At 34.8% G+C, this 13685-nt stretch overlaps 1 protein-coding gene across 1 annotated transcript in view; it reads right to left on the bottom strand.

Annotated features, from left to right (window-relative positions):
• The window catches only part of LOC139087092 (obscurin-like), a 52357-nt gene that overhangs the window by 2560 nt on the left and 36112 nt on the right, over positions 1-13685 (bottom strand). Inside the window, 13 exon segments of the mRNA XM_070635790.1 lie at positions 19-160; positions 223-2703; positions 2761-3750; positions 3814-4146; positions 4204-4770; positions 4829-5612; positions 6273-6752; positions 6935-7063; positions 7755-8071; positions 9416-11411; positions 11414-11524; positions 11588-11830; positions 12972-13076. Of these exon segments, the coding sequence (XP_070491891.1) occupies positions 19-160; positions 223-2703; positions 2761-3750; positions 3814-4146; positions 4204-4770; positions 4829-5612; positions 6273-6752; positions 6935-7063; positions 7755-8071; positions 9416-11411; positions 11414-11524; positions 11588-11830; positions 12972-13076 (8678 nt within the window).

Below are 13685 nucleotides of genomic sequence, written 5' to 3'. Positions count from 1 at the left end.
GAAGCTTCTGTCACTTACAGAAAGATCCATTTGGCTGTCATTGATTGCAAAGTTGAAGCTTGGTGAGCGTCCCTTTGCAACTTTAATGTATTCTCGCAAACGTGTTGGGAAGTTGGTGTCACGAAGTTGGAGCAAGTATGTATCTGGTCCATATTGATAGCTGGAAATAAATTAAGACATTAATCATACAAAAAGACCATCAAAATGATTAAATATCCTTACTGGCTCTCAGACTTGAAGCTTCCAGTTTCATAATCATCCTTAATATAATCTTCCCATTTGTGTGGCTTTCTTGTTTGATCCTCAATACGTGGTGGAGTTCCTTCTGGTGTGAATACCATGCCTGGTGGATAAACCATCTTGGATGGATGATCAAAGGCAGTAGCAAGTGCTCTACGACGATAATAGCTTCTGCATGATGCATTTGCATACCAATCACGGAATCCATGCCAGTAGTTACGTAAACGATCAGTGCTTAGTTGAACTTCATCAACATGCTTGCGAGTTAAAAGATGGAACCATGGATGATTCAAAGCTGTCTTAATGTCCATACGATGATAGGCATCAAAGACTAAAAGTTTTGTGATAAAGTCACGACCTTCCTTTGAAATATCATTCCAGATAGATCCAACAAATTGCCATTGACCCTTCTTGACATTGTATAATGTTTCACGATCATTGGCACCTAAGAATGGACTGTGTCCGCTCAACAAAATGTATGTGATGATACCAACTGACCACATATCTTGACCTAATCCAACACCTTCGCCATTAACGACTTCTGGTGCAACATATTCAGGTTGACCGTATTCTAATGGTGCTAAAGTATCTTCAATACGACGTGCAAGACCAAAATCGCAGATCTTCAAGTCATTTGAACCAGGATGTGCAATCAATAAGTCACGAATGTTCAATCCCATATGTCCAATTTGTCTGGCATGCATATGTTCCAAACCTTGAAGAACTTGATAGATGAACATTGCAACTTGTCTTTCTGTGTAGAAGTCTCTACGGAGTAAGTGATCTCTTACTAATTCTCCACCAGCAGCAAGTTCCTCAATCAAAATCAATGACTTGGATGAATCGTAAGCATCATGAAGACGAATCAATTTTCTATGATTGAGTGAATTCATAATATCCAATTCATTGAACATAAATGGACGAAGATCATAACGACCGTGCATGATTTTAGCAGCAAAGTTACGTCCAGTTGCACGTTCAACAGCATGATAAGTGATACCTTGTGTGCCGCGTCCTAATTCATCACCAATGTCATAGATGTCTGTGTACAATGGCTTTTGACGTGATCTAACGTATGGAGTACGGTGATGTGAATTGAAGATGTAGTCATCCTCATCCTCTTCAATGTGAACCATTGCAGATGCACTAATGGAACCAGCAATATTTCTAGCACTGATTGAATAAAGACCTTCATCCTTCTTCATAGCGTCTGTGATGAGCAAGACATAAGTGTCTGGTTCATAGAAGATCATCTTCAAACGTGATGTCTCAGCAAGTGGTTGCCAATCCTTGAACCAACGAATTTCTGGTTCTGGAATACCAACAATCTTAGCTTCCAATCGTCCAGAACGACGTGCCATGATATGAACTTCATCTGGTCTTTGAACAAATCTTGGATATTCAGCAATTTGAACCTTAACCTTTTGTCTTGCACAACCATATTCATTAGTAGCTACAGCTTCATACCATCCTTCATCACGTTCAAGCATACTATTAATGAAAAGTGTGGCTTGACCGTTTCTTGTGTAACTCCATGAGAATCTTCCGCCACATTCAATTGGATTATCATTGAAATAGTACTTAATGGATGGTTTTGGATATCCATAGACGAACCAGAAGAGATTAACATTATGATGCTTAATACCATATTGACATGGTTCTTCTTGTCTTAAGAATTGAGGTGCAACAGCATATCCATCATGAGATGGTTTTTCAATATCAAAATCTCTTGGGAAATATGATGGAATTTCTGGTCTAAAGTCCATACCCTTTCCAAGATATGCATGAATACGTGGTGCATCTGGTTCAAGCTTAGAACGATAAGTTTGGACATATGATGACGGTTCACTGACTCCATAACGATCCTCAGCACGAATGCGGAAACGATAGTCATGGAAAGGTAAGAGTCCTTGGACTTCACAATGACATCCTCTGATTCCACCACGATAGACATACCATTCACCATCAGGAAGATCAAGCATCTCAACTTGATAAGTAATTGGATACTTTGGACCAGCTGGAATTGATGGTTTCCATGAGAGAGTAAGATATGTGTCACACATGCGTGAGATGTATGGACGATCAGGCAATGGCAATGGAACTCCTGCCTTATATTTATCACCAGCATCTCCCTTTGGTGCCGCCTTCTTTGGCTTGTCTTCTTCATAAATCAATTCAGCACTACAGCTGTCTTCACCATGCTTGTTTCTAGCTTTGCATGTATATTTTCCAGCATCAGTGTCGCGAACATCGTTAATGATGAGACGCAAGAGTCCATTCTTCTCAGCTTCGAGCTTAAAGCGATCACCTCCGAACAATTTGTTTCCATTCTTGTACCATTCGATTTCTGGAATTGGGAAGCCTGAGACACATGCTGTGAATTTAGCTTTCATGCCATGAATGACTTCTGAGTTGGCAATCTTCTTCAAGAATGATGGTGGCTCGGCTCTATCCTTCTCCTCACTGTAAAAAGTATGAATTTATAAGCTAAAATCAAGTGGAATTAAATTCAAAACTTACATTTGTTTGGTTGTTTCCAAACGAGCATCGCATGAATCTTCACCCTCACGGTTACGTGCTGAGCAAGTGTAGAGTCCATTATCATCTGGAGTGCAGTTTCTAACATAAAGAACTGCAGTATCTCCATCGTACTTAATGGTGTACTTATCGTTGCTATGGATTGGTTTCTCATTCTTGTACCACAAGACATCTGGTTTTGGAATTCCAGTAACACGAGCTGGGAATTTAGCATCATGTCCAGGCAAGACTTGCAAATCGCCGAATCTTGACATGAAGTTTGGTTTTTGGAAGATCTTACGGACATGAACATTAACTCTTGACTCAACTTCACCAAGTGCATTAGCCAATAAGCATTGATACATTCCAGAATCTGAAATTTCTGATGGATTGATAACAATTCCAACTTTACGACCATCGCATGTAAGCATTGTACGTGGTGATGCTTCGATTGGCTTTCCGTTGCGACTCCATAAAACTTCTGGAACTGGATTACCGATGAATGGCAATGAGAACGCAAGTTCCTTGCCTTCATCAACTGTAACTTCGGTCAATGAGCTTGTGAAGCTTGGTGGCTCTTCTGGCATTTGATCATCAATCATTGGTGAGACTGTAATCTTAGCAGCAGTGCTGGCACCGCCTTGGTTGTTTGTGGCAACAACTTGATATTTTCCAGCATCTCCAGGTGTTGCTTTATCGACAATCAATGAAGCATGTCCATCTTTTTGGGCTAATTTGTAGTGTCCATCTTGACCAGTAATGTCACGGCCGTTGACTGACCAAGCCATTTGTGGTTCTGGATGTGCAATGTATTTAACATCAAGACGTAATGGGAAGCCTTCAATGACATTTGTGTCATAGATTTCTTTCATGAAGAGTGGCTTTCTTGGTCTTGGTTCAACCTTAACGATTGGAGTTGCCTTTGCCTCACCAAGTTCATTGCGGACAATGACTGTGTACACACCAGCATCTTCAGGCTTAACGTTCTCAACACTAAAGCGGGAAATTGTGAATTTAGACTTAGATTAATCCTTAAAGCCTTATTTAAATACTTACGTCATTCCAATAACACCATCAGGTTCCAAAATGAAGTTGACAGCTTCTGATGGATGAATAACAATACCATCCTTCATCCATTGAACTTCTGGAACTGGATAAGCAAGAATTTGTGCTTCAAGTTTCAATTGATCGCCAGTAATGACAGAAGTGTCATTGAATGGCTTGACAAATTGAGGAATACGTGGAGTTGGCTTAACAGCAACAGCGCAAATCATTGCAGCTTCTCCAGATGTATTTGAAATGATGATCTTGTAGGCACCACAATCAGATGGCTTAACTTTGTCGATGACCAAAGTAACTTCGCCGTTTGGTGAGATATCAATCTTGACACTGAAAGGAATTAAAGCATTAATGGACATAGAAATTAAGTCTTAACTGTCAGCTTACCGGTCACTTGCTGGAAGATCATCTCCATCAATCATCCATCTAACCTTTGGTAAAGGACTACCGTCAACCTTACACTTAAGCTCAAGACGTTCACCTTCTGGAATTTCCATGAATCTATCAAATTTGGTTTCAAAGACTGGAGCTAATTCCAAAATTGACAAGCTGAACTTCTCTTCTGTGTCACCAGCAATGTTCGAAGCGATGATTGAGTACATATCGGAATCAGTTGGTCCGAAATGAGTAATATAGAATTCAGATGTCAATTGAGCATCGCCAATAGTATGGATCTTATATTTGTTTGTATTTGTCTTGGGTTCGATGATGCTTGTATCAATAGCTTTGCCATTACGATACCATTGAACAGTTGGACGTGGAATACCGCCAACCTTAATCTTTGTTTCGTAATCTTTGTAATCTTGAATGACCTTGCTTTCTGGTTTCAAGGTAAAGTTTGGCTTTTCAACATGGACATTCAAATTGGCAGTAGCAACTGTTTCACCGAGGTGGTTGGTAGCTGTAAGGGTGTATGTACCATGTTCCTTAATTGCACAGGATTCAACAATCAAGCTAAAAATAGAAAAAACATTAATTTCAAGGACATCCACAGATTTAAAGCCTAACTTACGTATAAACTTCCTTCTCAAGATCAGCAATGACATCACAATTGTCATTATTGCACAAGTTCTGACCGTCCTTTGTCCATGTAACCTTTGGTGTTGGATTAGCATAGATTGTAGCTTGGAAGATGACTTGCTCGTATGGCAAGCACTTCTTATCTTGAAGACCTTCAATTTCTGGTTTCAAACGAATATCAACGCGACACTTATCTTCAGCCTCGCCGTACTTATTCTTTATCTTGACACAGTAGTCACCAGTATCAAAGTGTCTAGCCTTAGGGAACTTCAAAGTATAAGTGATCTCCTTCAAATTATGTTCCAATTCACCAACAGATGATGTAATGACACGATATTGATCAGCAGAGATTTCCTTTCCATTTTGATACCAAACAAGATCAGGAACTGGATCAGCAGTTAATGTTAGAGTAAGAGTAACTTCCGTATCCTTTGCAGCTTCAACATTTTCCAAGAATCTACGCTTAATATTTGGACGACGATATTCATTACAAGCAATAACATCAAGATTGGCGCTGATTTTCTTTTCAGCCAGACGATTCTTAGCAACGAACGACCATTCACCGTGATCACTCATAAGAACATCAACGATATCAATTCTGTAGTTCTCGCCAGATTCAGTAATCTTAACACGTTCGCTGGACTTAACAACGCTTCCATTTAACATCCAAATACCTTCGGGACGTGGGACACCTCGTGCATCAACATTCCATGAAATTGGGAGTGTATCGAATGTCTTTTTGCTCTCGAAATCAGCTTTAATGATCTCAGGGTAAGCTAGATGGGGAAAATGATGGAAAAGTCTCATAATTTATGGTCTCAAAAGCAGCATGTCGATTAAGAGGGGATTTAAAAATTAGTTCATAAAAATATTCCAAAACTGTACAGAACTAATAAAAATAACTTTTTTTTAGGTACTTAAATTTTAAATAAATATATTTTAATTATTTTTTGTTTTCAATGTCTATATATAGCAGCAAATTTTACTTTACTGGATATACGGTATGCTTAATTTTAGATATATTTACATTTTATTAGACTATTCTTACCTTTAAAAGTCTTTATTTTATTTTTGGTTTATGGTTAAGTAATTTTTTTGATTTTTTTTTGACCATTCTCGTGCTACTAAATAGAAGCTATACAATACAACATGCGGAACAACATTCATGCATTAAGAATAAAAGTTGTGATTAGTTAACCAATTCATGAATATAATTTGTTTATTAATGTACATATTGGTGTAATATACAAAAGTGTGTAAGGGTTGTTGAGGGGTGGGAGGAGGAGCCATGATAAGCAGTTTTGTACATAATGTATGAGTGAAATAGCATGTTTAGAGTAGATATATAAATATTAAAATTTTGATAATTCAAAAATTTCTTTTGATAGATTTTTGAAAATTATTGTAAAAATATGACTTATGTGATGACAATGTACCTTCAATGACATGAACTTTATTTTCATCAGATTTTTTGTTCGTTTCGGCATCAGTTTGCTTTTCTTTATGATTATCATCGTCCTTTTGATTAATTATATCATCTAAAGCATCTCTTTGCTTTTTAATACGATCAAAAAGATTATTCATATCATGATCATCTTTATGGTCATCATCAGATACAGATACAATTGATAATTGACGTGATGATGTTTTACTTTTTGTATGAAAATCATCTTTTGATTCTATTATATCAACTACAGATGATGATGATGATTCTAAATGTTCCACATCTACAAAACTTTCTATTTTTGGTGCATTTAATGAATAACTTCCAACTTCTTCAACACTCAAAACTTCAGATTTTTTAGATGCTTTTGTTGTGAATGTAAATGATCCACACATTTCAGGTGATGATGAGGCTTCTTCAACAACTATTTTTGTTGTACGTAATTTATGTACAGAATGTGATTCATCGGGACCTAAATTATTTACATTTATTTTTTACAAATTTTAATTGGCATTTTGCAGAATGTTTTTTATTTATTTTCATTCGTGATTTATTTCAATTTTTAGGGGAAGTGAAAAAAAAGTTCAAACAGGAAAAAGATTTTTTTCAATGATTTTTTTAAGAGAAAATTAAAGTTTTTATTGATAAAATTACCTAAAACTGACGCCTGATGACTTTCTTCTGTTGTGATGGAAACTGTTATTAATTCACCATTTTCGCCTATTTTTGTGCATTGACTTGATGTCGATGAAATTTCTTTATTGAATTCTTGATGTGATTTTTCTTTTTTTTGTGGAATTTAAGAATTTTTTTAAAGTTTTTGAAAATATTTATTAAAGGGGATTTTGATTGAAGGACATTCTACTGGTCTTTGAGTCAATAAAAATGGTGGGCAACCTATTGTAATTAGTGTGAAGCGACTCTGGTCTATATATTGGTGCAATTTGTAATTAACTAACTTAATAAAGTATTTTGCAAGAATTTAGAATATGGAAATATTTAAATTTGTACTTGATTTATTCACATTTATTTGTATTGTGAAGTATAAAAGGTTCAAATCCTAAGAATTGCAATTAATTTTAACGCTTCGTAATTAGTTCAGATGAATTATTTTTTGTCTTTTTTGTAAAAATTATTACCCATTTATACGAATAAATTTAGGTTTTTTTTTGGATTTTTGTCTCCGAAAACCTTAGAAAATTGAAGATTTTTCCCCAGGATACCTCTATTGTATTTTGATGGACTATGTCATTTACTTAGCAACCCTTAGCAGGCAAAAAGATTACTCTCAAAAGCAGAACCAGAGGTATGCCTGTTATGTATCTGAGTATATTTTATTATAAGACTCAAAAACAGAAAAACATCCTTCAATATTCAATTTCAAAAAGGAATAAAAAGGAACAATTATGGAAAAATTCAAATCTGGATGGGCAAGTAGGAATGTAAAAACTTTCAGGATATCCAATTTGTTTACCATCAACTTCTTTCTTAACGGTCATAAGTTTAGGCTCGTTAACATCTGGTATATCAGATTCAATAATCTCTTCTGATTCTGTAACTCGAATATTTTCTTCAACTTCGATTTGAAGAATTTGAAGATTTCCTGCTTCCTCCAATTTTTGATTTGTTATTTTAATCTCTTCTGCAATTCGAATCTTTTCTTCCTCAATTCTGATCTTTTCCTCTTCAGCTCTGATCTTTTCCTCTTCAATTCTTTTCTTTTCTTCCTCAATTCTGATTTTCTCTTCAGCTTCTTTCTTAACTTTTCTTCAGCTTCCAATTTTAACTTCTCTTCAGCTTCTACTTTCATTCTTTCTGCATTTTCCTTCATTTCTTTAGCTAAATTATTATCAATTTTTAACATTTATTTCATAATAAAATTTATTAAATTATAAAAGTGATAGAATGTTTATGGAATGTAGTGTTGAAATGATATTACAGCAAAAAGATTGGAAAGTTTGTACATTTATGCAACAAATGCTGTATAATATGAATGAATAGACATGAAATGGCGGAGAAAAAAAATGTCTTTTTGTTTGGTGGATCACAAAAAAATAATTAATATAGTAAAAAAAGTGATGATTGATAAACATTGAAGCATTAAGTAGGAGTTTTTATCTATGATTCTGTCTATATTTTATGCTTCTATAAACTAAAACAGTGAAAAAATGGAAAATTTTTATATTTTTGAGAGTCCACAAAATCATAAAAATTGAACAAAATATTTAAAAATAAATTTTAGAAACAAATAAAAACAACCAATTAAATCACATAAATAAAAACGATAAACATTAATCAGTTCTTCTTCTTATTTCCATGTCGTAAATATGATATTTTAATGGAAGATTTCAAAAAAATGTGTTTTCTTCAAAATGTCATAAGCTTGTTTGATAGGGAGTGTTCGCTTGGAATTATCAGATTCTTTAGATGATGATCAGCATTTATGTTGAGTGTAATTGTAATTAAATTGTGTTTATTCTTTGGAGTTCATCAATGTTTATTCTTCGGAGTTTGAAAACAAACTAAAATTTTGTTCAAAAAAGGGCTTTCAACTATGACTAATTAATATGATTCAAATCTCAAATTAACGTTACAACATCTAATATTTAAAATTCAATATTTTAATGATATATGCTTAAATACTGCCAGCTTAGATCCATTAAAATCCCCATAACATACCAAATACTTATCTACGTCAACACACTTGCCGCAATTGACAATAAAATCTCACATTATAACCAACAATGTTGTCATCAAATTAAGATAAACGTTTCATAGGCTCAACGTCTAATTAATGATGAGAAAAATATAATAAAATGTTTTCAAGCTAATTCTTATTTTCGCGGTCATTCAAAAAGCTATTTTTGAAAATGTTCGAATATAACATGCTTCATTTCCCAGTTCAAAAGTCCTTCATTTATCTTAAATTTATCATCACTAAAATAAGATTGACAAAACTCAAGGAAAACTCCAATGAAAAATCGTCAAAATGTCAAAAATGTGTCAATGATTTTTTGTAATTTTTAAAGGAAATGACTGTGACAAGCTCATTTGTCATTATGATTTTTTAAAAATAAAAATGATGATTAAACAAATAAAAAAATAAAGGATGGAAATGGTTTTTTGTCTACTTACAATGCAGTAACGAATAACTTTACAAATCGATCCTTAAGTCTACTTAAATCACTATAGGGAATGTGCATTTTACTATACTCACTTTGAACGACAACGCGACTGCGTGATGTTGTTGTACCCAAGAAGTTTGTAGCCTTAATTTCATAATCTCCAGAATCAGATCCTTTGACTAAATTCAAGGTCAATGCATAAGTCTCAGAACGTTGAGAATCACGAGTGATTTTAATTCTGGCATCAGTATGAACTTCTTGTCCATCCTTTGTCCATGTGATTTGTGGATCAGGAACTGAGTAGATTTCAACTTCAAGGACCAAAGTTGTTCCTTCATCAACCTCAGTATCGACAAGTGTCTTCTTGATCTTTGGCTTACAGTTGACAGTAACGTTTGATGATGATGTGTCAGCTCCAAATTCATTAGTGACTTTGCATGTATATTTGCCTCTTGTTTCGACAGTTGCTTCCTTAATATAGCACTTGAAGATTGTAATGTTCTCATCACCTTCCTCAACAAAGCGGTATTGCTTCTCAGTGATTTCAATGTCACCAAGATACCACTTGGCTTTTGGTTTAGGATAACCATCCAAAGTGACTTGCAATTGAACTTCTGTATCATTTTCATTGCAAATGACATCCTTAAGATGCTCCTTGATCTTTGGTGAGCATCTAACATGGACACGACTTTCATCACGTACAGTTCCGTTTTCATTTGTCAATTCAACAGTATAAAGTGCTGAATCATCACGATCTGCTGCACGAACCTTCAATTTGTAGTTATCTCCATCAACAACCAATTTACAGCGTGGATCATTTTGTGAGATTTCAACACCATCCTTGAACCATTTGACTGTAGGTGGTGGGTAGGCGTCAACCTTGACACACAATTCGATGTCCTCACGTTCATCAACGATGGTCACATTATTCAATCTATCTCTGATATTTGGTGGAGATGTAACGCGGAAATTCCACACTTCAGTTGATGTACATAAATCATTAACTGCGACAGCTGAATAAACACCAGTATCGCTAAGATGACATTCACTGAACTTGATTAAATAGAAATCTCCAGCACGATGGATCTTAATTCTTTCAGATTCAACAATTTCAAGGCCGTCTTTGAAGAACTTTGACTTTGGTTCTGGCATACCAGAAATTTCGATTGACATTTTGTAAGCTTCACCAGCTGGTGCATAAATGTCACCTGGCTTGTGAATCTTTGGTGCACGACGTACAATCAATTTCATTTCTGTATCATCTTGACCCAATTCATTCTTGGCTGTAATCGTGTAGACACCAGCATCTTCTGCTGAGACATTCTTAATGACCAAAGTCATTGTCTCAGCATCTTCATAAAGGAAACGATAACGACCGCCAGGTTCAATGACATTTCCTTCATGCTTCCATAAAACTTCTGGTCTTGGGAAACCTTTGCATTGCAATTCCAACATGGCTGAGGCACCGATATTGGCCAAAGCTTCCTTGGTTTCAACAACAAGATTTGCCTTGCATGGTTCACGTGGAAGTTCATTAACGGTTCCTTGAACAGTCAATTCAGCACTGCATGAAATAGCACCAGTTTGTGTGGCAGCAACGCATGTATACAGACCAGCATCTTCTGGACGAACGTGTTGGAAAACTAAGGCAAGTGAATCTTCATCATCACCCATCAATACCTTAAATCTTTCTTCTGGATCAAACGGTTCACCATCTTTCTTCCAATGGAAAGCTGGACGTGTTCCAGGTTCAGCAAGTTTATCTCCAACATCACCGAAAATGTCTTTTTCTTTGACAACTGTAACTTTAGATTCACACTTTGATGTGCCAAATTTATTGTAGACTGTACAGTTGTATGTACCAGCATCAGTTGTCTTGACTTCACCAATAATCAATTCATAATATCCAAGTTGTTCATTTTCACGATTAATCTTGTAGTGCTTATGAGTGTCCATAATTTCCTTATCATCCTTTGTGAAGCGAACCTTTGGTGTTGGCTCTCCTTGACCTTAACCATGAAGGTAAGGAAAGTATTCTCAATGACTTCTGTGTCCTTCAATTTCACCTCAAAGTATGGAGCATTTGTTTCAGCAAGCTCCTTACGCTTTTCATCAGATACTGTAATCAATAGAATCATTAAAAATAATAACTTCTGTACGTAAATATTTATGCATATCTTACATTTTTCAACAATGAGTTGTGCTGTACACGTGGCATGTTCAAATCCATTTGTTGCTTTTGCAATGTAGATTCCACTATCAGATTCACGACAATGAATCAATGTCATTATGTAAGCATTATGTTCGCCTTCTTTAAAGGTCATACGATCTTGTAATGGATCTTCAAGTGGCTTGTTATCCTTCAACCATACAACATTGACAGGCTTTTCCTCCAATTGGAATTCGAAAGTAGCAGTTTCACCAGCTAAAAATTCATTTTTTTATAAATTTATAAACAGAAGAATAAGAAGAAAAGGAAAAGAGAGACTGAAATTAGCATCTTGATGTTAAAAATAGATGGAAATGCTTAAAAAATTTCTTTTTTGGCAAACAAAAAAAAATCATTTCAAATATTTTCACTTTCTATACTAAAAAAAAAAATAATATAATGAAAAATAAAAAATAAAAAATTGTTGTTGGATGAAACAATTAAGATAAAATGTACGATATATCCGTGGGATGATCTTATTCCTACAACTGGTCATGATCAGTTTGTGGATTGTTGAGAAATAAAATATACAAATTAGTAATTTAATTAATTTTGTTCTAGTCTACAAAAAGCCAATTCGTTAGGACCAGTGGTGGGCAACCTTTTAGTTTTTTATGGCACAACTTGATGGGAAGCTTCAACTGAATGCTATTTCAGATCTTGAAGATCCAAGGCTTCGCATTATATACGTCTAAGGGATAATAACCGTTTAACGAGTGAGGGATCGTCAAGTCATCGCACTCAATGCCAAACCACTCTTTTATCGACAGTACTGCCTGCAAAATTGCAAAACATGCAACTGCCACAGGCCAAAACCTTACAATTTCAAAACCGGGTTTCGCCTGTGTCTGTCTGTTTGGGAACTCTGACAGCCATGGATTCGTACACATGATTCAAAAAAGGACATGTGAAACTCCTTCCCATGCCGAGTCTCGAACTCATGATCGCAGGGTCGGTAAATTGGAATAATTATTGCACCGAATTACTTAACCATTCCTCCACCGAGCCACTTTGACTCACAATACGGTTCATGGCATTTTGCAAAAACTATTGACTGCATTAGTGTATTAGCCGTGCCATCCTGCATCGAGACGTCAAACAGAATAGACGTCAATCATACAAAAGTATGCCACAGCATACAGGTTACCCACCACTGTATTAGACAATTAGGTTAATTGAAAATGATTAATGAAATTGAAACTTGAGAATATCCCAAAGTCAGAATGAATTTTTTTTTCAACTTCAATGAATGAGGATGTGGATGTGGATGTATATTTATTTTGCCATGTGAAACAAAATGGCCATCGGTGCATTTTATTTTTGTGCATCATATGTAATTTTTTTTAATGAAACTCACGCTCGATATTGCATCCTTTAATTGCCTTCATGAAAATTGGACGTTTTCCACTTCCATTAATGATTTTGCTGCTTGTGCTGACATGCTTCGATTCTTCGCGCTTGACTAAATGATTGATTCATTCCAATTGAGTATTTTTTGTTTGTTTTTATGGTTATTTTGTTTTTAAGAGGAATATTTATAGTCATGAGTAGTTTGAGTGTATAAATATTGAGGATATAAAGGGGAAGTATAGCAAATAAAAAGTAAAAATAGAAAAAGAAATTATAAAAATAATTAACAAAAAAATTAATCTACATCAAAAATTATTAAGACGAGTCTACAAATGAAAATTTTTTTTTCACATTTTCTATCATTTTAAGTAAAAATAATTTTGAAATTCTTAGTGCTGCATGCCTTAAAACATTGTATTTTGTAATGAAAATATATAAATTATATAGTTTTAAGATAAAAAATAATAAGAAAAAGTAGAGTAAATAAATATTTTGAGTAAAAATAATAGTGATTTAGTCTCGTGCAACATTGAAAGATTAACAGGCTGAATTTTTGTGAAATGGAGTCATTGTTTTCACAAGACAGGCTATAGATTTAGACATTAGAATAGGAGAGGAGCTCAAGAACGTATCCAGTATTTAGCTATAGGGTTTAGTAGGATAGGTTTTGAATTTAACCTTTAGGAATGGAAAAATTCTGTAATTTAATAAAATTTTCATC

This window comes from Chironomus tepperi, unplaced genomic scaffold, assembly GCF_022539635.2.
Source record: "Chironomus tepperi strain 1889 unplaced genomic scaffold, CSIRO-AGI_Ctep_v1 contig_11, whole genome shotgun sequence".
NCBI lineage: Eukaryota > Metazoa > Arthropoda > Insecta > Diptera > Chironomidae > Chironomus > Chironomus tepperi.
The sequence above is the reverse complement of the archived record's forward strand: the minus strand, read 5'-3'. Positions and strand labels throughout refer to the sequence as shown.